Below are 21,477 nucleotides of genomic sequence, written 5' to 3' on the forward strand. Positions count from 1 at the left end.
CCTTAAGAAGTACAGAGTAAGTCCGGTAAATTATTTTTACGGATTATATATTTTTATTTAAATTATACGTACGGAATAAATTATCTTAACAAAGTTTGCCATCAGACCAGTCCGTTATAATATTAAAAAAAATAATTTTCAAGATGCTGTGTCAAATTTGTATTTTTAATGCTTTTAATAATTTTTTTTTAATTAAAGGCTAAAATAACGAAAGAAAAAAGCCAGGTTTATTTTCACAAAATAAATTTTACTTAATAGAGATAATATAACCAGACTAAATTATATATAATAAAATAATACGGGTTGCAATATTAAGTTGATTTCTGGATTTACAATAACACAATCGAAAAAAAGAAAGTTTAAAAAAGAGGTAAAAATAAGAGCAACAACTTGCTATTTAAAATGAAACTACTTAAGTATAAGCATTATAATTGTCTGTTTCTTAAGTACCTTCAACCATAGCATGAAGAAGACAAACAGATGCTGATTGCGACTGTCGAGGTGGTAGATGAACTGCGAAAATTTAAAAATAGAATCACATTTTTCAAAATAATTTGTAAATTTCAATATATTAGTTGAAACACTTAAAGACTTTAAATAAACGTTACATACCCTCTTCAATTAATGACCCAGACCAATAAGGACTTCTAAGCAGCAATTTTAACAAGAAAACATTGCAACTAATATTACCTTGCATAAAAAGCAATGAGAACGGTTTCAAGAAATTTTCTGCAGCATTAATCAAAAAAATTTTTTAAACTAACGTTCAGTTAGTAGCTAAATAAGAGTTCATGGCATGTAATAACTTTAAAATCCATCGCATTGTTCTAAAAATATGAGCTAGCTAAAATAAACATAAACTAGTTATGCACTACTACATTTGAAACAAAAAAATACAAAAAAGCAAGACACTTTTTGTGTTTTTTGGTGCCCATATCAGGCCAAGGTTATCAAAACAGCTCCATGTATGTTTAAAATTTATAATCTAATTAATAATAATACAAATAAAAGTATTAGTAATACAAATAAAATTTCGTGTTAAAATAGGAATATAAAAAACACCCTAAAATCCTTATTAAATGGTCTTTAGTCATGAAAAGTGGAGAATTTAAAAGTTAAAAGTCATCAACAGCACAAAGAATCGTAGTAGTTCAATAAATACTTAGTTAAAATTGTAGCAAAAATCAACAAATTTTATACAATGTTGTAAGAGTCTGTGAATGCATAAGACAGGTTCTTGCATTGTAAGTCTAAGCCAAGGCAAAACAAGATGTATACAAAGTTCAATCAAACAAACAGAAGGTATAAAATGAATGGAGAATTCAGAGTTGTGAAGCAAATAGTTATAAAAAATATATAGATTTTGTTAAAGGGTGTAGTAAAGGGCTAGATGGAAAAATATATACAAATAAAGTTTAAGTAAAAACAAGTTGGATGGCTCATTTTGAAAAATTGCTAAATGAAGAGTTTGAAATGATCAAGGAAGGCGAATAAGATTAGAGGACCAGAAGATAACAAGCAGTGAAGGAAAATGAAGGATATTCAAAAGGTTCAGTTAGACAAGGCTGATAATCCATCCAGTGAATTGAGGTAGGTTTTGAAAGCTTCAGGGATGTGGATGTTCATTATGTGTTAGATCTTTGCAATAAAATTGTTAAAATATAAAACCGGAGTGATTTGAAGCATAAAATCAAGCCATGGCTGTTCTAATTATTAAATTTTAAAGGTTGGCAATCATATCATGATTGGAAAACTTTTTCACTGTTGTACAGAACAACTGCAAAAAAGATGTTGGATAAAAAAAATTAATGTTGGATGGTAAAGATTTGTAAATGTAGGGTGGTTTATATCAAGTAATAAACCTGCTTGAACAAGTGATGAAGGTTTTAGAAAGAACTATTGCAAGAACATATAACAATATAAGAAGCAGTCTGTGTACAGTAGCGTGCAAAAGTTTAGAAACACCAACTTTTTTTATTTTTACTGCATAACTTTTCACAAACTTTCATAAATAAGCTGAAATTTTTACCAAATGTGCTCTATATTATTTCAATTTAAAATACAAACCACAAAAGTTTTAAATTGAAAATTTAATTAACTTTTAATTGTTTTTTTGAAAAAGCTTCCACTTAAAAGTTAAGATACAGTATCATACCCGCAAATAAATCATGTTTTTGTAAACAAAAGCGAAATTTAAGGTCAAAATATTGGTGAAATTTAATAACTTAATTACTTTGAGATATTTCAAAGGTATTAAAATATAACTAATTGCCAAAATAATGGTAAAATTTTATAATACAATTACTTTGCAATATTTTAAAAGCATCGGAAAAGCTAAGGAAGTTTCAAAGGAAATAAAGGAATTAATTATAAAAGCTGTGGGAAATAAAATGACTTACAGGCAGATTTCTGAACTTTACAATGTTTCTAAACCAGGAATAAGTCACACTATGAAAAGATCTTGTCTGCGCAAAACTATTGAAAGCAAGACTTGCTCTGGAAGACCCAAAGTTACAAATGAAAAGTCTGATAGATTATCAGTAAGGTATTCCAAAATAATACTTGCTAGTCTGCTGTCTAACTTAATGCAATTTCATTGCACAAACTGTAGCGTCAATACAACTAAACGTCAATTACGACAAAATAATCTCTATGGCCGTTGTCCAGTTAAGATATCGCAAATACCTGCAAGAAATTTAAAAACCAGAACAAAATTTGCAAAAGATCACATTAGTTGGTCAGTTAATGACTGGTCAAAAGTCTTCTTTTTTTTTGATGAATCAAAGTTTATGCTATAAAGTAGTGACAGAATTAAGTTAAGGGCCCAGTAGGAGACAAATTAATCCAAAATATCAGTTCCCACTGTTAATCATGGAGTAGGAAATGTTATGGCTTGGGTATGTTTAGTCATGACAATGTGGGTTCCAATTATCACTTAGAAGGTTTATGGTTCTGAGAGTTTATTTAGACTGATGTCTATATAAAGTCTCTGGTCAATGAGAATGTTATGCTGCCAATGCAAAACATAAAATGACTTGCAAATGGATCTTGCAACAAGATAATTATCCAAAGCATTGTGCCAGATCTGTTAAAGAATAATTTAAATCACAAAAAATCAAAGCTCTTGAATGGCCCTCACAAAGCCCAGATCTCAATCCTATTGAGCATCTTTGGGAGTACATTAACCAGCAATTAGTTGGTAGAAAAACAACTAACAAAGACCATTTATTTGCATTGATTAAAGAATATTGGTATAATATTCCTCAGGATGTACTCATTAAATAATTAAATAAGTAGATTCAATGCCTCGTTGTTGTGATGCTGATTTAAAGGCAAGTGGATATGTTACCAAATACAGAGTTTTATTAAAACTATTTTATTGTTAAAAAAATTTCTATTTTGTGAATTTTAGTAAAAATTTCAGCTTTTTGAAATAAATATTAATCAAATTTAGTTGTTTCTAAACTTTTGCGCAGTAGCTTTCTCGAGAAAAAAACTAAATGTTAACTAGTGTGGCTTGTATTTTAAATTGAAATAATATAGAGCACATTTGGTAAAAATTTCAGTCTATTTATGAAAGTTTGTGAAAAGTTATGCAGTAAAAAATGAAAAAAAGTTGGTGCTTCTAAACTTTTGCACGCTACTGTATCAGTAAAATGCTGTTTGTTTTTAGGTCAGAGAAGGGGACAATAGGTGCAATTTCTATTATTAGGCAAGTTCAAGTTAGATTTTTAGTAAAAAAAACGGATTTGAGGATGAAATTTGTTAACCTCAAGCTTTGGACAGATAACTAAATGGTGGTCTTAAAGGCATTTAGATATTGGAGGAATGGCATTATAAGAAACATGCAACCTGTAGAAGCGAAGAAACAAGGACGCTAAAATAATGATGAGGATTATCATTATAATTGATTTCTAAAAATTATATATAAATGCTGATAACTTTTTGCAAAAAACTTTGTAAATAATCAAATAAAAGTATTTTGTGTTAGTATTCCTAAGAATACTAATACAGAGTAAGGGTATGGAAATTTAAATGTTGTACAGAAGCAAAGCAGCTTAGGTATTTATGCTAAAAAAACACAACATAAAGACCAAAAAAATAACTTATATTTAGAATAATAAAGAATAAAACCTTAACATTTATAAAATTTTGTTTATTCATATTGATAAAACAAATAAACTTTTGCCAACATAAAAAAACATTAGGCACCTTCCTACAAACTAATCCCCCAAATATGTAAAGTTAATTTTTTCCTTTAGTTTTACATCAACATTTCCAAACTTGTGTGGTTCCGATGGTTGTCTACAGCAACAATTTAATGCCATTATGAATTATTTGAAACATTTTTTTACAACTACATGCCCTTCCTGATGTTAATATGAAGCAGATTGTACTGGTTTACATGTTATTAGTAGCAGAGTGACCTGAAAAATAGAAAGTGTATTAGGGATCGTATTATTTCTTTTGTTTGTGATATTGATTTAACAAATTGAATAGGAAAAGGAAAAATACTTCAAGCTAAAAACAAACTTAACCAAACAAATATTAGTCAAAAAAACATTCAAACAAGTGAGATTAATAAATACAAGAACAAGTGAGATTAATAAATACAAGAAAAACATGGGTTTGATCATCTATGTGCTTGATCACCAACGCCAAAACTATTAGAAGCATAAACTAATAATGTAAAAAAATAAACAAAATAACTTAAAAGAATATATAGGTGGGTGATTTTTTTAAATAGAACACCCAGCATATTTTATTAAAAAGCTGAAAACGTGAAAATTCATAAAAAAAACTAAATTAAAAAAAAATCATATTCTTTCAGAATCTTTTTATTCTATGTCTTTTTATCTCCATTATTAGGGATTGCAATAATAGTTAACTAGTTTACAGGTAAATCAAACTGAAAATGTATAATTTTGCTACTGGTAATTTTACCCTTAATTGCTGGTAAATTTAAAGGAAAAATATTATAAAATCTAAGGAACAAAATACATTTATTCAATAAAAAACTACATGACTCATCATTTCAATATATAGTAAAAAAGTTATTTTTGTTTTGTTATTTTTCTGTTTCTAGTATTTTGCTGATTTGATATATACTGAATGTGCACATAATTAATTTGTACGTAGCTCATATCATAAACATAATCTTTTCAAAATAAGTTAAAGAGGTAATAAAAATAACAAATTGCCTGTTTCATGGGAGAAAAAAATACATCTAGTTGCTGATAAATCATTCATTTTCAGTCTATTTTGTATAATTATTTAACATTTTTTAAAATATTTTATTAAATCATTTGTTTGGTGAGTTGTTACACTATCAACAGCCAAAGTTGGTTTGTTACTTGTTACATATTTGTTTGTACACCTTATAATTTAAGAGCACTGTATAGCGCTAAGGGTTATACAAATATTCTTAAGTCTCTATACGATTCAATACATTTAGTACATCTATATACTGATAGATATACTTTTAGCATGTGTAAATTTACACACTAAGTGTGTCAATTTACAGCGTGACACTGCATCATGAAGTGTCCACCCCAATGTACCAACAACAACAACAAAACAACAGCAACAACAAATGGCAATATATTTACTAGAAATATATATGTTTTACATAAGAATGTTATAAGTTGCAAAATATATGTACAGTCTACATGCTGGATGGTTCACTCTCATATAGCTCAGCTTAATTGAGCAGAGCAACCATAAACAAAACAAAACAAAAACAATGCAAATAAAATAAACAATACACTCAGTAAGATGCTATTAGTCAACATTCATATTTATATCTTATATATCTTCTATAGTGGGATATCTTTTATCACCAGTGATAGAACTGTTATTTCTATTTATCTTAATGTAACAAGTAGTATTTTAATTTGGCTTTGAGGACATATTTTTTAATGTTGTTAAATGGGATTGATTTTAATTAATTTTGAAATCGATTTTAGTACATTAATGCAGAGTATTTAAAGGAATGTTTACCTTAGGATATTGTATTATATGTTTGCACACTAAGTGCACCTTTACAAAAATTTCTTGTAAGTTGACAGCTAATTGCACTGCCTAGAGTAAACCATTTATTAAAAATAGGAGGTAGCTTTTTGTTTAGGCAGCTGTGAATAAATAAACAATTTTCAATTTTCATTATATCATGCACTTTTAAAATTTGTAATGCGTTAAAAGATGTGAATGTATGTGAATTTTTTGGTAGAAATTCGATAAACCTGACTTCTTGTTTATGAAAAATAAATAAGCGAAATACAATTATGTTTATGATAAAAGGCAATATGACTATTCCTATCAGTCAATATTGATATGATAGAAAGCAATATATCCAACCAATCAGTCAATATTGACTGATAGGTTGGGGTAGAGCAAGAAGTCTTAATTTTATTTATTTATAATTTTATTTAGGAAGTCTTATACTCTTTCTTTACATTATATATATATATATATATATATATATATATATATATATATATATATATATATATATATATATATATATATATATATACGCAGTGGCTACGGGTACGTCTAGACGTATTCCTAACAAAAAAAATTAAAGATACGTCCAAACTTTCGGACGCGGTAGGAAGGTTTAGACGTATTCCTAACTAAAAAAGTTAAAGATACGTCCAAACATTCGGGTGCGGTAGAAATATTTAGACGTATTCCTAACAGAAAAAAGTTAAAGATACGTCCAAACATTCGGACGCGGTAGGAAGGTTTAGACATATTACTTACAGAAAATGTTAAAGATACGTCCAAACAATCGGGTGGTGGTAGAAATGTTTAGACCTATTCCTAGCAAAATAAAGATAAAGGTAATTCGAAACTTTTGGACATATAGAAAAATTTAGATGAATTACTAAGAAAAAAAAAATTAGAATAGGTTCAAACTTTCTGACCTGAAGAGCAAAATAAAGATAAAGGTAATTCGAAACTTTTGGACATATAGAAAAATTTAGATGAATTACTAAGAAAAAAAAATTAGAATAGGTTCAAACTTTCTGACCTGAAGAGCAAAATAAAGATAAAGGTAATTCGAAACTTTTGGACATATAGAAAAATTTAGATGAATTACTAAGAAAAAAAAAATTAGCATAGGTTAAAACTTTCTGACCTGAATTTTAGCCATGAACCGTGCGTAGTAGGCAAAGATTGCGTTGAGGTTAAGCATTTGGACCCCGACCGCAAAACCGTTCGATACGGTTGGAAATGGAGAGCTAATCTGTTAAATGCTATTCTATATGGGGCGGTGGTCTGTGAAAAGACCATTAGGACTAATAAAGTTGATAATAAAAAAAAAACTTAAGCCATTTTAACGAGAATTAAGAAAAACATTCGGCGATGGATGGATAAATACCGTATCCATATAATATATCCGAATACATCTAATTACCGAAGTCATAAAACAGATTCGGGTAATTCCGTATCAAAACAACAACAAAAAATCAAAAAAAAAAAAATGACCCACTATCTCTAAATGACTTAATTTTTGCTACAAAAATACTTAACTACGCTAAAAAGAATTCCCCAAATTTGTTTTAAACAAATCGGAATATTTTAGAAGTGATGCTAGTTTGAAATTCAAAACTTAGTAACATTTTTACTTATCACGATCCCCTAGCAACGTCCTTAATAACAAGTAAATGTCGACACATACGTTGTTACCTTAACTATATTATTTCATAATTTGAAATTTTCCACATATTATTAGATGCTAAACCATAAAATTATACTAAGAAATAATAATTTTTTGTATTTATTAATAAATCAATATAAGTAAATCGGCATTTTTTAAAAATTTTTTAAAGTAAACATGCTTACTTTAGAAAGGATTACAGAAAAGGTTATGATCTATATATTTCCAAACTTTATATTCCTAAAGTATATACAAATATATAAAAAAAAAAACTGAGCTGTTTTTTTGACTTACTAATCTAAAAAATTTAATTTTTATTTTTGATTGAAAGTATATTGAGATGGAGACAGAAGATTGATAGATATTTATGTTTAGGCACAACCAGAAAGTAAGAGTTCTCACTTATATGTGTAAAACTATAATATGCATATTTAATAAACTCAATTTAAAATATTTAAATATTAAAAACAGGTAATTTCACTCAGAGCTAGTCAAAAAAAAAGAGCTATTCCCTTAGGTGTAAAACTGCAATTTCCATGACATGCATGTACATAAATAAACTCAAATTTAAATATCAAAACGCATTAACTTTTTGAATTCCGTGTTTTTATGAACTGACAAATCTTTATACAAATTAGTGAACTATAAATATTTTTTTGTTTTTGTTTGAACTGTAAAACAAAACAAAATTAGGTAATTTTTTTTTAACAAATGAAAAATATTATCATATACATATCATAGATATACACAATAGGGTGGAGTAAATTTTAGTTTTTTTACAATTCGTTTAGCCTGGGTGTGCAAAAGTTGTCTATTCATTTCAGAAATACTCTGGAAAAATATCAATGCTCTAGGAAATTATCTTGAGAAAAATTTCAAAAATAACAATTATTTTTAAAAAAATATTGTTATTTTATAGTTTATTTCAGAAAAAATGACCTTTTAAACTAAAAATGAAAAAAGTTTATTTTTTTTAATTATAATTTCAAAAAAATCTTAAATAATTTTTTTATAAAATAATTGTTATTTTTGAAATTTTTATAAAATTTTGCTTGTTTTGAGACCCAACATGACATACTTTTGAAAATATTTTTTTTACATAATATTAGGGACCCATTAAAATTTTAAAGGTCTTGAGGAACCTCAAGATAATTTCCTAGAGCATTGATATTTTTCCAGAGTATTTCTGAAATGAATAGAGAACTTTTGCACACCCAGGCTAAACGAATTGTAAAAAAAACTAAAATTCACTCCACCCTAATACACTAACTGTCGATTCTAAGAAATAATTGATAAAAAGAAGCAATCAAATGTCTTTCAAGATTCAAGGGCCATGTTGGTACATAAATTTAAATTCCACATTAACTTTGCACATCACCTTGCATCTCACAATTTTTAAACTTGTAAGTCAAACTAGGCATAGTGTCATCACTCCAGTATCTCATCTTAACTTCATTTTGATATACAGGAATAAATTCATGAAAGTCCCTAGTTCCTGGTAATGTTTTTACATTTTTAAATCGTTCAGATTGTAATAATCTTTTTTCTACCAAACTTTCACTTGAAATAAAAATAAAGTTTATACCTTTGATGTTGTTAGTGCAATATGTAAACATATCAAGTGAGTTCAATATTGGATTTGTAGAAATTCTCTGCAAACTAGCATTTGCTACAAGCCGTTTAACTGTTCTTCCTATACTATTACAAGGTTGCTTTCCATGGTTGATTGCAAAGAAAACCCATTTTGCATCTATTCCGAAGTCTGATTTAAGCTAACATAGGTTAAAAATGTTTTTGCAGTTTTTATATTGAGATAAACAGCCATCAGAAAAGGAGATCAAGTTTTCAATGCTGGGTATCTTTTGCTACAGATTATTGATAATTGATTTTTGTACCTCGTCAACCATTGGTACATCATATTTTCATATTGCATTATATCATCTGATATAATGCAATATGAAATGGAATGCAACACCTGATTTTCTTTATAGTACACAACAACTACTGAATGAAGTATGCACTGAAGATTATTATTGGAAGCTTCAGTACATAGATCGACTGATTTAGGGAGAACATGCAAGGGAGTGCTGCTACATCAACTGAGTAGCATTATCTCCTGAAAATAATTTCTATAATAATAAATTTATTGTAGAAAATTAGTTATAACAAATATAAATTTCTGAGGGGCTACAATAATATTTTCTTTTGTCAAAGAAAACATAAAATTTCAGTTTAAAACAGTCGTATTACTGTCAAGGTGTCGAGAAAATTTGTGAAAGTATTTTTAAATTTATTTTTAAAAAATCTTAGTGTTTTGTCATCACATGTATACTATATTTCTAATATATTTAATCACTTTATGTAAATTAGACCGACTGCTAAGTTTTGCTACTATTACTAAAAACCTAAACCGAAACCCCCAACGACCTTGTTACGTCATTAACCATTCCATCAAAGACTGCAACATTTAGAATAAAAATTATAAACTACTAAAATTATTAAAACTACTAAAACCTTGTTGAGATAAAACAACTAAATTGAATAAGTATTAATTATTCCATAGATATTTTATAAATAGTAATTATAAATATACATAAATAAGAAAACTCTTTTTAATATTACAATTAATATTAATAAAAAACATGTTTAGAAATGAAGTTTATTGTTAAATTTAACAATAACCTACTTTAACTATCAATAAATTTATGATTCAGCATTCAACAGACAAGTACCACAGTACCAATTTTTATTTATCTTGGATGTTACTTTTACACAATTAAAGTGATACCATTCAAGGCAACTGCTACACTCAATCGATTCTGTAGGAGCATTGAGAAGACATACTGGACAATTCCAAACTTTCATTTTTTTGCGTTTTAAAAAAGAAGCTCTTAAAATCTTCCACGCTTGTGCTGTAAGAAATGGCTTTAGAATTTCAAAAACTACTATCTCATTCATTAGAGATGATGGAAGATCCTTAGCATCTAAATTAAGATCTACAGTATCAGCAGGTGTAACAACTGTAACATCATTAGGTCTTCCTCCTTTCAGCAAATGCCGCAACAAAACTAAAAAATAAGGAAAGAAGGAATTAGAATTTAAATTCATCATCTCTTGTAAAAAAAACACTATGAAGTTTGTTAGAGTATTTTTAAACGGTGATCTTGTTATTAAACTTGAACAATTCAATTATAGGTATTTCTTAAATTTGTAGATTTTTTTAAAGGTTTCCAAAAGTAAATTCATAATCATTGTCATAATAAAATCTGGACATTGACAATACATCGAAAAGAAAATCTAAATGTTGATGAAAAAATGTAAATAGATACATCCATAACTATTGAATTCTAAACTTTAAAAAAAAAGACAGAATACAAATTATAAATACAACAGTTTACACTCTGAAGCACTAATAAACACAGTAATTTATAACTTTCCATAAACTAAAGACTTACAAAATACCAAATCAGTTAACATTATTATCGCATAACACATTAGTTCTAAAGCACTATTACTTTTTACTCTTTATGATTTCTTAGTTTTTAAAAATAAACATCAAAAAAATTTTTTAACTTCGCCTCTACCAAAAATCGCTTTGTTAGTGAAATTCAAAGCTATCTTTACTCCAGGCCTTGCTATCGCACAATTGAGCCAAAAAACAGGAGGCTGGTTGAAAACAGTTTTTTTTTGCATATAATTTCAAAGGAAAACAAAAAATAAATGATTTATTTTATTCTTTGCTCAATTACAAAAAAAAAATTGTCTAATCAAAATGCAGCTTCAATACTTTTTGCACAGGTTCTTTTTTAGAGCGCAACGTTGCCAATTTTGTATAGTTATTTGCTGCAGATTTTACTGCAGATTTTAATTTTGGAAGAACATAACATAAATAAATTTCATTAACCAAATTAACATATACAAACTACTTTTTGATAAACCATTGAAGTAAAATCTAATTTAATTTCATGAACAAAATGTAACAAAAAAACACCCACTGACACAATATATTACCAGGAATTTTTAAACATCCGCTATTGAGTTTTTTCACATAACTTCTATACATTTCAAAATGTTAAAAAAAATTTTCAGAATTACCAACTTCAGTTTTGTGAACTATGTATCTAGCAATATAAACACATGCCATTTTGCTATCTTCTTTCATAGATCTTACAAAATCAACCAACATGTCAAAAATCTCACTCACAATTTTAATGTTCTGACAAGTCTAAAAAGTCTGCATCAAACCTCAAAAGCAACTTGGCATGGTAAATTATGCATTTTCTCAATAGCTTGCTGATCAGATATAAAACATGATGCACCAGCACCCTGCCTTAATTTACCAAGAACTTTCTCTAAATGATCAGTTAAAAAATCACCAAGCTTAATAAACTGATTATCTTTAATAGTTTCAAGTAAAAAACTAGTGAAGTCTATAAAACCTTTTAATGTGTGTAATATTGCATCTGATGTTGTCAAAGTAAAAGTTTTTATTCTTTTTTTACCATTAATTGCTCCCATATTTTCAAACATTTGTTTAATTTTCAATAAATGTTGCAAGCAAGTATCTTTAGCACTTCAAATCACAGCTTGCAAAGGATGATGTAATCTTACATCATCAGAAAATCTTTGCACATTTATAATTTTTCATGCATTTACATATGCAGAAAAGCAATAGTAACTTTAACTTAAATCTCAATAAGATACTGGTACCATACTGACAATAAATGTAGATCCTGCAAATAGGCATTTAACCAATACAGCAAAGAGTGTTTCAGCAAGCTTTTAGGGTCACTCTTAGCATGACCATAGATTTTTCCACCATGATATGTAATAGTTGCCTTAACATAAACCTCATCAACCAATAAAAAGTATAACTCTATTTGTCTTCCAAACTGTTATGTATTTTGTAAATTAACAATACAGTATAAAGTTTACTTGCTTTTGAGATCAATTTTGTCAAAGATCAAACACAAGGTAGCTGAAAGTCATTTTTCAAATGCTTATATAATGCTCAGGATACAGTCATATATTCAAAGGGTTGAACAACAATATCTGGTGAGTACAAAGGTTCTCTAACAGTGGTAGTGGTAAAAAAAATCAGCCTCCATCTTTCTGCTTGATTGCGACGCCTAGAGTTAAGACTTAAAGCCTTGGTGAAATATTACAAATTATCTGCAATCTCTATTTTTTTAATTTTAGTTATCATCAACTTTTTTGAAAAATTGCTTTTCAATTAATGAGTTTTTTCAACTGTTACATTTTGTTTTGTCTATATATAGTTTGCAATTTAATTGGTCCAAATATAGTTGGCTAGTTAACAACTTTTGTTGGAGAGAAAACTCATAATTTTAAAGTATATAATAGATCAGTCTTAGTGAAACTATTGACTTTCTCTACCGTGACTTCTATAATAATAATTATATAACTCATGACTTCTTATAGAGATTAACTTGCAAAGTTAAAAAAAAATTTAAGTAAATTAAATAATTCATCAAATCAATTGACTAAACCAAAGCCTGTTTTCAATTTCTGATTGTTGACAAGTAAATAATAATGTATACTTACGATGAACTTTTTCTTTAACAGTTTTCTGTTTATAAGGCAAGCAGATCTTCTGAACTTTATGTAGACCAACAGCATTTTTTTTTTTAATTGACTTAGGACGCCCTCTCGATACAAACTTGGATGGAAATTGAATTTGGGAGAAATCAAGTTGGTTCTCCGGTATTTTAGCAGTATCACATGATAGTTTTATTGAATTACTTACACAATCCAACTGATTGAAATTTATAATTTCTTTTTTATGTTTTCCAGTTTCTTTTCTAACTTCTAGAAATAAATGATCATCAACAATTGATTCTATTATAAGTTTTTATTTCATAAAACATCTTTCAAAAAGAAATTACAGTATTGCCTGTTGTGCCAGTTAACAAGAGACACATCTGATGGTTTTATGCTTACATTTACTATCTATTAAATACTGGCCTACATTTATATATTTTTAAACTCTAATTTACTTCCAACAAGATTGCAAGAGCTACTTTAAAATAGAGAATAAGTTAAAACACTAGGAAACGTACATCTAAAGACTTAAAAAGTTGTAAGTTGCATAAGAAAAGAAAACATGAAGATAGGTATGAGTTATAAGGTTTTTTTGATGTTCAAGGAAAAAAAGCTGGATTAATAAAAGTTTTTATAACATGAAGGTACAGATACAGTAAAAGGATGCAATTTGTTGAATAAAAAGCCAGTCAAGAATGAGTTTTTGCTAACTGCTGAGATGATAGCTCATTTGTTGAGATGATAGCTCCTTTGACTATTGACCATGATCGTATTTGTAGAAAAAGGAAATGCAACCTTACAACAATGGGAGAGTGCCTCAAGCATGGCAGATAAAGTAGGTCTAATTACATTAACAATGTGGTTTTAGACTTTGTCTGAGAGTAAGAGGGTTGTTATTCGTCAGTATAGGATTGCCAACAATATTGTAATATTTTTTTGCAGTAAATAAATGATAATTTTTTGTCTATCAAAAATGGTGAATTTTAAGTCCAGAAATTAATCCATAAGCCACTACAAGCATTAGGCTATTATAAAAAGGAGATCAGATTTAAAATCGGCTGCTTGTTCTAAGCAATCAAAAAGTGAAGATTTTTTGTCAAGACAAGAGTATAAAGTTGAGTAGTCAGCAAATAGAGCCACTTTAGATTTCATGAAGATAGTTATTGTAGATAAGAAATGTTACAGGAGCAAAGATAGAACCTTGTGGTACCCTTAAAGTTACTTGAAATAAAGAAAAGGATAGGCCTTCAAGAATAACTTTACTACTGCAGTTAGAAAGAAATAATTTAATAATTTCAAAACCTTTATATAAAAAAACTAATAACCAAGTGAAGACTAATCATAGGATAGTTAGAGAAGTCAAAGTGTTTTCTAGAGATTTGAAAAATTGGAACCATTTATAGATGTTTTTGTAAAAAAGATGAAAAGAATGATTAATATTTAATAAAGCAACTGTTCAAGATGGTGAAAAATGTGGAGTAGGGTGAGGCTTGTCTTAAAATTGAAGAGAAGTAATAAAAGCTTCCAAACTTTTATTCCAGAAGGAGTTCTTCCAAGAAGCTTCCAAGATGCTCTTTATGCATACATTTTATGGATATATACATGTTTGCTATTTATTGAAATGCTGGCATACAATATGTTTTCATTGTTATATAAACTTTATATGGTGTATTCATATGGTGTAGTATTTGCCAAAAGAGAAGATGACCAGATGGATGTGTGGTGTGACACTAGCAAGACAAGAAAAGGAGGCATAACCTTATATAGATTGGAAAAAAAATTGTATCGAACAACGTTTGTTAGAGAGGATTAAAGTAATTTAGGTATCAGCATGTAGAGAGGTAGCAGCTTTAGTAGAAAATGGTAGTGAGAAGTAAGAAAACTTGAAGAGAGTGCCATACATATTGTATGAATGAGTTTTAGTTAAGAAAAAAAATGCTCTAGATTGTTCATACTAGAAAAATAGCATAAAAAAGGAAGGCTAAAGCCTGATGATGATGATGATGATGATGATGATGATGATGATGATGATGATGATGATGATGATGATGATGATGATGATGATGATGATGATGACAATGATGATGATTATCACCACCATGAAGATGATGATGATAATAATGATCATTATCATCATCAGCCTTTATCCTTCCTTTTTTATCTTGTTGATGATGATGATCATGCTCATGATGATAATAATGATGATGATCATCATTATCATCATGAACATTTCTATCATAGTCTATTTTCTATCATTTCTATTTTAGTCTATTTTCTTTCTATCAAAGAAAGAAATGCAACCTTACAACAATCGGAGAGTGCCTCAAGCTTGGCAGATGATGATGATGATGACAATGATGATAATGATAATGATGATCATCATCATGATAATAATGATGATTATGATGATTATTTTGATCATAATGATATTTATATATGCATATATATATACAAAATATAACATGAATTTTAAATAAAATAAATATACTTTAGGGTGCATAAATGTTTATGCAACCCCGGTCAAAACCTCGCCATCCAGCTATATTTTGTCAAACCCGGTCCCGAGCCTGGTCAAATATCAACCCCAGTCACTTACTAGCCTCAGGTAAGTCACTGGCAAAAATACAACATTGGCCCGAAGCAAGTATGTATGTGTAGCAAGCAAGCAAGTATACCTTTCATTTTGATGAAAGATGTGTTGTTCAAGGTTGAATCAATGTGAATGTTAATTATTTGATTCAATGTGAGAGATTGCTTAAATGTCCGGTAGAAGAAAAACAAACATATACTGCTAGAAAAAAAATAGTTGATGCAGAGGAAAAAATACTCATAAGTATTCAGAGTTGTAATGCAAAACGTTGGAAAAAGTGTAGACATTGTTGGAGAAGGCTGTATTAAAATACTAATTGGAAAAACAATTGCAAAGACAATTGCATTGGAAACAAGGTAGATGACTCATTTTTAAAAATTTCTAAACTAAATGGACATAATGAAAACGCTTTATCTGTTGTGAATAATGTTACTGGACCAGCAGAGCTAATAACCAGGAATGAATTGAAATAGCTGTCGGTACAGCTTTATTAGGCTAGCCTGCTGGTTCTCCTGGTATATCAGCTGAAATGCTGAGTTGTGATGTGGGTGTAGAGTGACTGTCATCTCATGTGATGTGGGTGTAGAGTGACTGTCACATGTCAGATGAATTACATTTAGGTTAAACCTCAAATGATTGTACAAAAAATCAAATAAAAGTTTATAACAGGTGGAGACGTACTAGAAATTGAAATGGATTTATCAATAAACCACAGTTTGGTTCAAGTTTAAAAGATGTTTTTTGGAAAGGTAATAAGATCAAATGTGCCCAAAGTGAGTGAGAGACAGTAATGATTGTATTATGTATTGATTTTGTCCTATTTCTGTTTTGTTTTGGTTAAATCAGATTTTTTTTTATTTACAATTTTGGAAAATTACATGTTACATGTACAAAGTTACATGAATTAAATATTGTCAAACCTATAATACCTTTACAAGGAACTATAAAGTTTTGAACTACATTGCTTTTAACTTCACCACTGCAACCTGGTCTTTCAAACTATAATTCAAAATAAAACAACTTATCTTCATAAAATAAACAATTTTAACAAGGAAAATAAACAAAAGTATACCATATAGTTTGGAACTGTATTGCTTTCAACTTCTCCACTGAAACCTGGTCTTTCAAACTATAATTGCAAATAAAACAATTTAACTTTAGAAAATAAATAATTTTGAAAGAAGAAAATGAGCAAACATGTACCATATAGTTTTGAACTGCATTACTTTCAACTTCTCCACTGAAACCTGGTCTTTCAAACTGTAAGTGGAAATAAAACTATTTACCTTCATAAAATAAATAATTTTAATAGGGAAAATAAACGAAAGTATACTGTATAGTTTTGAACTGCAATGCTTTCAACATCACTGCTGCAACCTGGTCTTTCAAACTATAATTGGAAATAAAACAATTTAATTTCAGAAAATAAATAATTTTAATAGGACAAAATGAAAAAATGTATACCATATAGTTTTGAACTGCATTACTTTCAACTTTACCACTGCAAGCATGTCTATAATTAGATATAAAAGTATTTACCTTCATAAAATAAATAATTAGATATAAAAGTATTTACCTTCATAAAATAAATAATTTAATAGAGAAAATCAAAAACAGTATACCATGCTAAGGATAAAAACAGTAGTTGGGTTATTGTTGTATCTGGAAAAAAAAGTAATCCAGCTGAGCAACTAGCTGTTGAAAAACTGTTGCTTGCTCAACAGACTGAAATCAAGAGCAGAGAGAACAATGTAATCATTTATGGCGTGGAAGAACCAAAGAAGGATACTGTGGCTCAAAAAATCAAAGATGACAGGCTGAACACCCCAATCAAGATACAAAGATGATACAAAGTTAATTAGTCAGGAAAAATAATGCTGAGTTATTGCAATTAGATTTATATGAAGCTGATGAATGGTCAAAGGTGGGGCTTGTCAAATTTAATACTGATAAATGTGTAGTTATGCATTTAGGTAAAAAAATTATTAAGTATGAATACTCTATGGACAGGAAATTGCTCAGAAAAACAAACATAAAAAGAGATCTTGGAGTTTTATTTTGTTCAAACTTGAAATGGAAAGATCATATAATGGCTTGTACCTCAAAAGCAAATAAAATGATGGAAATATTGAAAAATACTTTTTTGAATATTGATGTACATATGCTTAGGTTATTACATACAACATTTTTTTGGCTTCTTATTAAATTTGCATTGCCAGTTTGGTCTCCTTACTTCAAAGGTGAAATTAAAGCTTTAGAAAAAGTGCAACATCAGTTTACTAGAATTGTTTTTTTTATTGTAGAATTTGACATATGACGAAAGGTTGAAAAGTCTAAATATTACAGGTCTTTATATGCAAACTACTACTACTACTACTACTACTACTACTACTACTACTACTACTACTACTACTACTACTACTACTACTACTATATAGTTTTGAACTGAGCTGCTTTCAATTTCACCACTGAAACCTTGTCTTTCAAAACATAATTGAAAATAAAACAGTTTTACTTCAAAAAAGAAATAATTTCAAAATGAATGAAAGCATACCATACAGTTTTGAACTGCATTGTTTTCAACTTTACCACTGCAAGCTGGTCTTTCAAACTGATATTGGAAATGAAACAATTTACCTTCATAGAATAAATAATTAAAAAATAAGTCAAACAAACCACAGTTTACTTTATAGTTTTGATCAAAATTGTTTTTGTCAACTTCTTCAACATTACCAACATCAACAACTTGCTCACTGAAATCTGTTATTTCAAGCTATAATTGGAAAACAAACAATTATGAATACTAAAATACTTAATAAGTTAAAGCAGCCAAATTGGCAATTTAAATGCCAATAAAATGTAAACATCTTACTTTTCTTTCATGCAGTTCAGACTGAAATTTATTATCATCTATTTCCAACTTGGAAACTCCATTTTGTATATTAAAATCAACAAGTTGATGTTGAATTGAAGTTACTATAGCTTCATTATTAGAACCCCAAATACTTGCTAAATTTTGCAAGACCCTCATTCTACATTCAAACTGTGATGATCCGCCTTCTGCTGCTAAATCAGATAAATGCTGTACAAGTCGATTAGCGCGACCATATTTTTCTACATGGGTCAAAGGTTTATCCTTTAGCTTAGCAAATTTTATATGGCTATCATGTTGATCCTTCGTTAGAAAAATGCGATGATTTTTCTGCACTGTTTCCTTAAACCATCTAGGAGCAATACAATTTTCAGAGAACATTTGCAATTTTTTAATTCTTCTAGCTGCAAACATGTGTTTGCATGGCAAACCCATGGACTTTGTAAATAAACAATCGCAGCTATTCTCAGATAGTGTTTCACTTTTTTCAAAAGTTTGTACAATTTCATTTGCTAAGTCTCCATCTATGCTGACAGATTCATCGAGCTGAGACTTAACAAAAGAAAAAGCAAATGGCGTTAGTATATTTTTATAATCACGTTCATGTTGAAAACTTGCAACTACAGTAACAGGAACCCGTTCTGTTGTATTAATATATTTATGTCGCATGCAAGCTATAACAGAAATCAAATCTTTGAAGAATATAGGTAAAGGACTCAACAAAGAAACAACTGCTTTAATTCTACGATTGATAGATTCAAGACGATTAGTTGTACATTCTCCAAAAGTTACGTTTTGTTGCTGCCAACAACGCACCCACTCGAATCTACAAGCATGCCAATTAACTTCAACATATTTAACAACAGATGGTGGCATAACTTTGTGAAACTCATCACGCAACATTTCATATTCCTTCTCAGTAGCTGCATATGTCATTTTTTGGAGAGCTTTTAAAGCAATCAGTCTTTGAGCTTCAGATATATTCATTTTTGATGTTGTTATTTCTCTGCTCATAGAACGCAAAACATGAAATATACACAACAATAAATTAATTTGTGGAAATGCATGCTTAATGCATTCACGCTCTGCCATGTCTTTGTCAGTAAAAACAGATAATATCTTATTCCAGTTGATATTTTTTTCCTTGAATATTTCAAACATTGTTGAAAGGGAAACACAGTCTTCTGATGCAGTTAAAAATATAGCTGCAATTTCACTTTCACCATTTGGTCCGACAACAAGAAGAATGTATAAGGGCATTCTCAAATTAGTAAGTTTATAAGTTGCATCAACCAAAAGTAACTCAGGATATAAACCAAAAAATCGCTTCATTTCATAGTCTTGAAAAAATATTCCAGTTATGATACCATTTTCATCTGTTCTTAGCTCAAGATCTGGTCCTAATAAAAAGGAAGTTATATATTCAACAGATTTGTTCTTTATTTTAAATGAAAATCTAATTATATTGAAAAAGAACAATGGGGCATGACAGGCTCTATGGCCATAGAGAGTGCAAATTTATTAGGAGAACAAACTCTAGTACATAATCCCCACTTAAATGTGGATATGAAATCGCTCTTCAGGAAGGTTCTTTCTCAAGAGCAAGCTATTGCCATTATATTGACATATCAAACTATTGAAATTTTCTGACATTTAATAAATAGTTAGATAAGTTTATTACTTTATTACTGCGCCGGGTCTGGATTCGGAAAACATAGGCCTAGCACCATGTAGCCTTATCCTAGGAACATGGCTATGCTATATTTGTCTATGTTAATAAATCTGATATACTATAGAACTATAGTATAATAATTTAACTTGATAACAAGAGCATCTCTACATAAAAATATTGTTAAAAATCATTTAAAAATACAAGAGATAAATCTGTGCAAGTAAGTTTAAATATAAATTTTTAGTTTGACATGCATTTCATATTATTTCCTTCAAACAATATACTCCCATATTATTGAAGAATACTACATTATTTCCAAGAGTAGAGATAAAAATAGTCAGAACCTGAAACAAAAAACAATAATTACTCAAATATGAATAAATTATGACACAAATTCTCAACATAATGATAAAGAGTACAAAGTTACTTTGTAATGCCACAAAAAAACAAAGGTACTGTTACCTAAATAATGTTGATTATAATTTTTTTTACTAACTGTTGACTAATGATCAATAAAGTAAATTTCAATTCATAAAAATTTACTAAATTTAAACCATATTTCAACAGTATGAATTCTAAACTAACGTCATGTCGTAGTGTAGAATGTCAAGGTAGAACTAAAGAAAATAAAAAAAGAATATAATTGAAAGTTGTTTAAACATGCAAACAAATCATAATACCAGCTAATAAAAAATGCTTTCAATTAAAAAACTTAATTAAACCCTCTTTTTAGTTAAAACCATTTTAAGTTCAATTTATTTTCATTATCATATTATTTAAATTGCTTCATAAACTTATTTTACATTAAGAGCAAAACATTGTAGAAGAAAAAAAATAGATATTCTTTTTTAATAATTTATTACTGCTCCATTCTTTGAGAAGTTCTTTAAGAAGAATGCTCTTCCGAACAGTCCATCAATATATGTAAAGAAATATCTTCCCAACATTAAAAAACTTATTATTTAACTTCTTAATTTTATACCTTAAATTTAAAGCATCATTCAAAAAAAAAAGTCAATGCTCTCAAAATGAAATCAATATTTGTTTTCTTATTGCATATTAATTGTTTAACAAAAAATTATTTACACTAACCATTACATTCTTGAAAGACTGCA

General features: G+C 28.5%; 1 protein-coding gene and 1 long non-coding RNA gene across 2 annotated transcripts; both read right to left on the bottom strand.

Moving 5' to 3' along the window:
- Positions 1–226: 226 nt before the first annotated feature.
- On the bottom strand, positions 227–4,349 carry LOC136074832 (uncharacterized). The gene is made up of 3 exons (XR_010635483.1): positions 4,213–4,349; positions 613–827; positions 227–513 (listed from the first exon to the last, which is right to left on the bottom strand). It is a non-coding gene; the product is annotated as an uncharacterized LOC136074832 (long non-coding RNA).
- A 5,584-nt stretch (positions 4,350–9,933) lies between these two features.
- On the bottom strand, positions 9,934–17,363 carry LOC136074245 (uncharacterized). The gene is made up of 7 exons (XM_065786551.1): positions 17,283–17,363; positions 17,152–17,208; positions 17,022–17,078; positions 16,891–16,947; positions 16,748–16,817; positions 13,232–13,495; positions 9,934–10,734 (listed from the first exon to the last, which is right to left on the bottom strand). The coding sequence occupies exons 1-7, from the start codon at positions 17,361–17,363 to the stop codon at positions 10,370–10,372; spliced, it is 951 nt and encodes a 316-aa protein (XP_065642623.1). The 3' UTR covers positions 9,934–10,369.
- Between the last annotated feature and the right edge of the window lie 4,114 nt (positions 17,364–21,477).

This window comes from Hydra vulgaris, chromosome 01 (genome assembly GCF_038396675.1).
Source record: "Hydra vulgaris chromosome 01, alternate assembly HydraT2T_AEP".
Classification (NCBI taxonomy): domain Eukaryota; kingdom Metazoa; phylum Cnidaria; class Hydrozoa; order Anthoathecata; family Hydridae; genus Hydra; species Hydra vulgaris.

Coding starts and splice junctions, on each gene's coding strand:
- LOC136074245 (XM_065786551.1), bottom strand. CDS start 17,363: ATGAAGGTAAATACTTTTATATCTAATTATAGACATGCTTGCAGTGGT. Junction 17,209..17,282: donor ATGCAGTTCAAAACTATATG/GTATACATTTTT, acceptor TTCCAATTATAG/TTTGAAAGACCAGGTTGCAG. Junction 10,735..13,231: donor TGTTAAAGAAAAAGTTCATC/GTAAGTATACAT, acceptor CTTATTTTTTAG/TTTTGTTGCGGCATTTGCTG.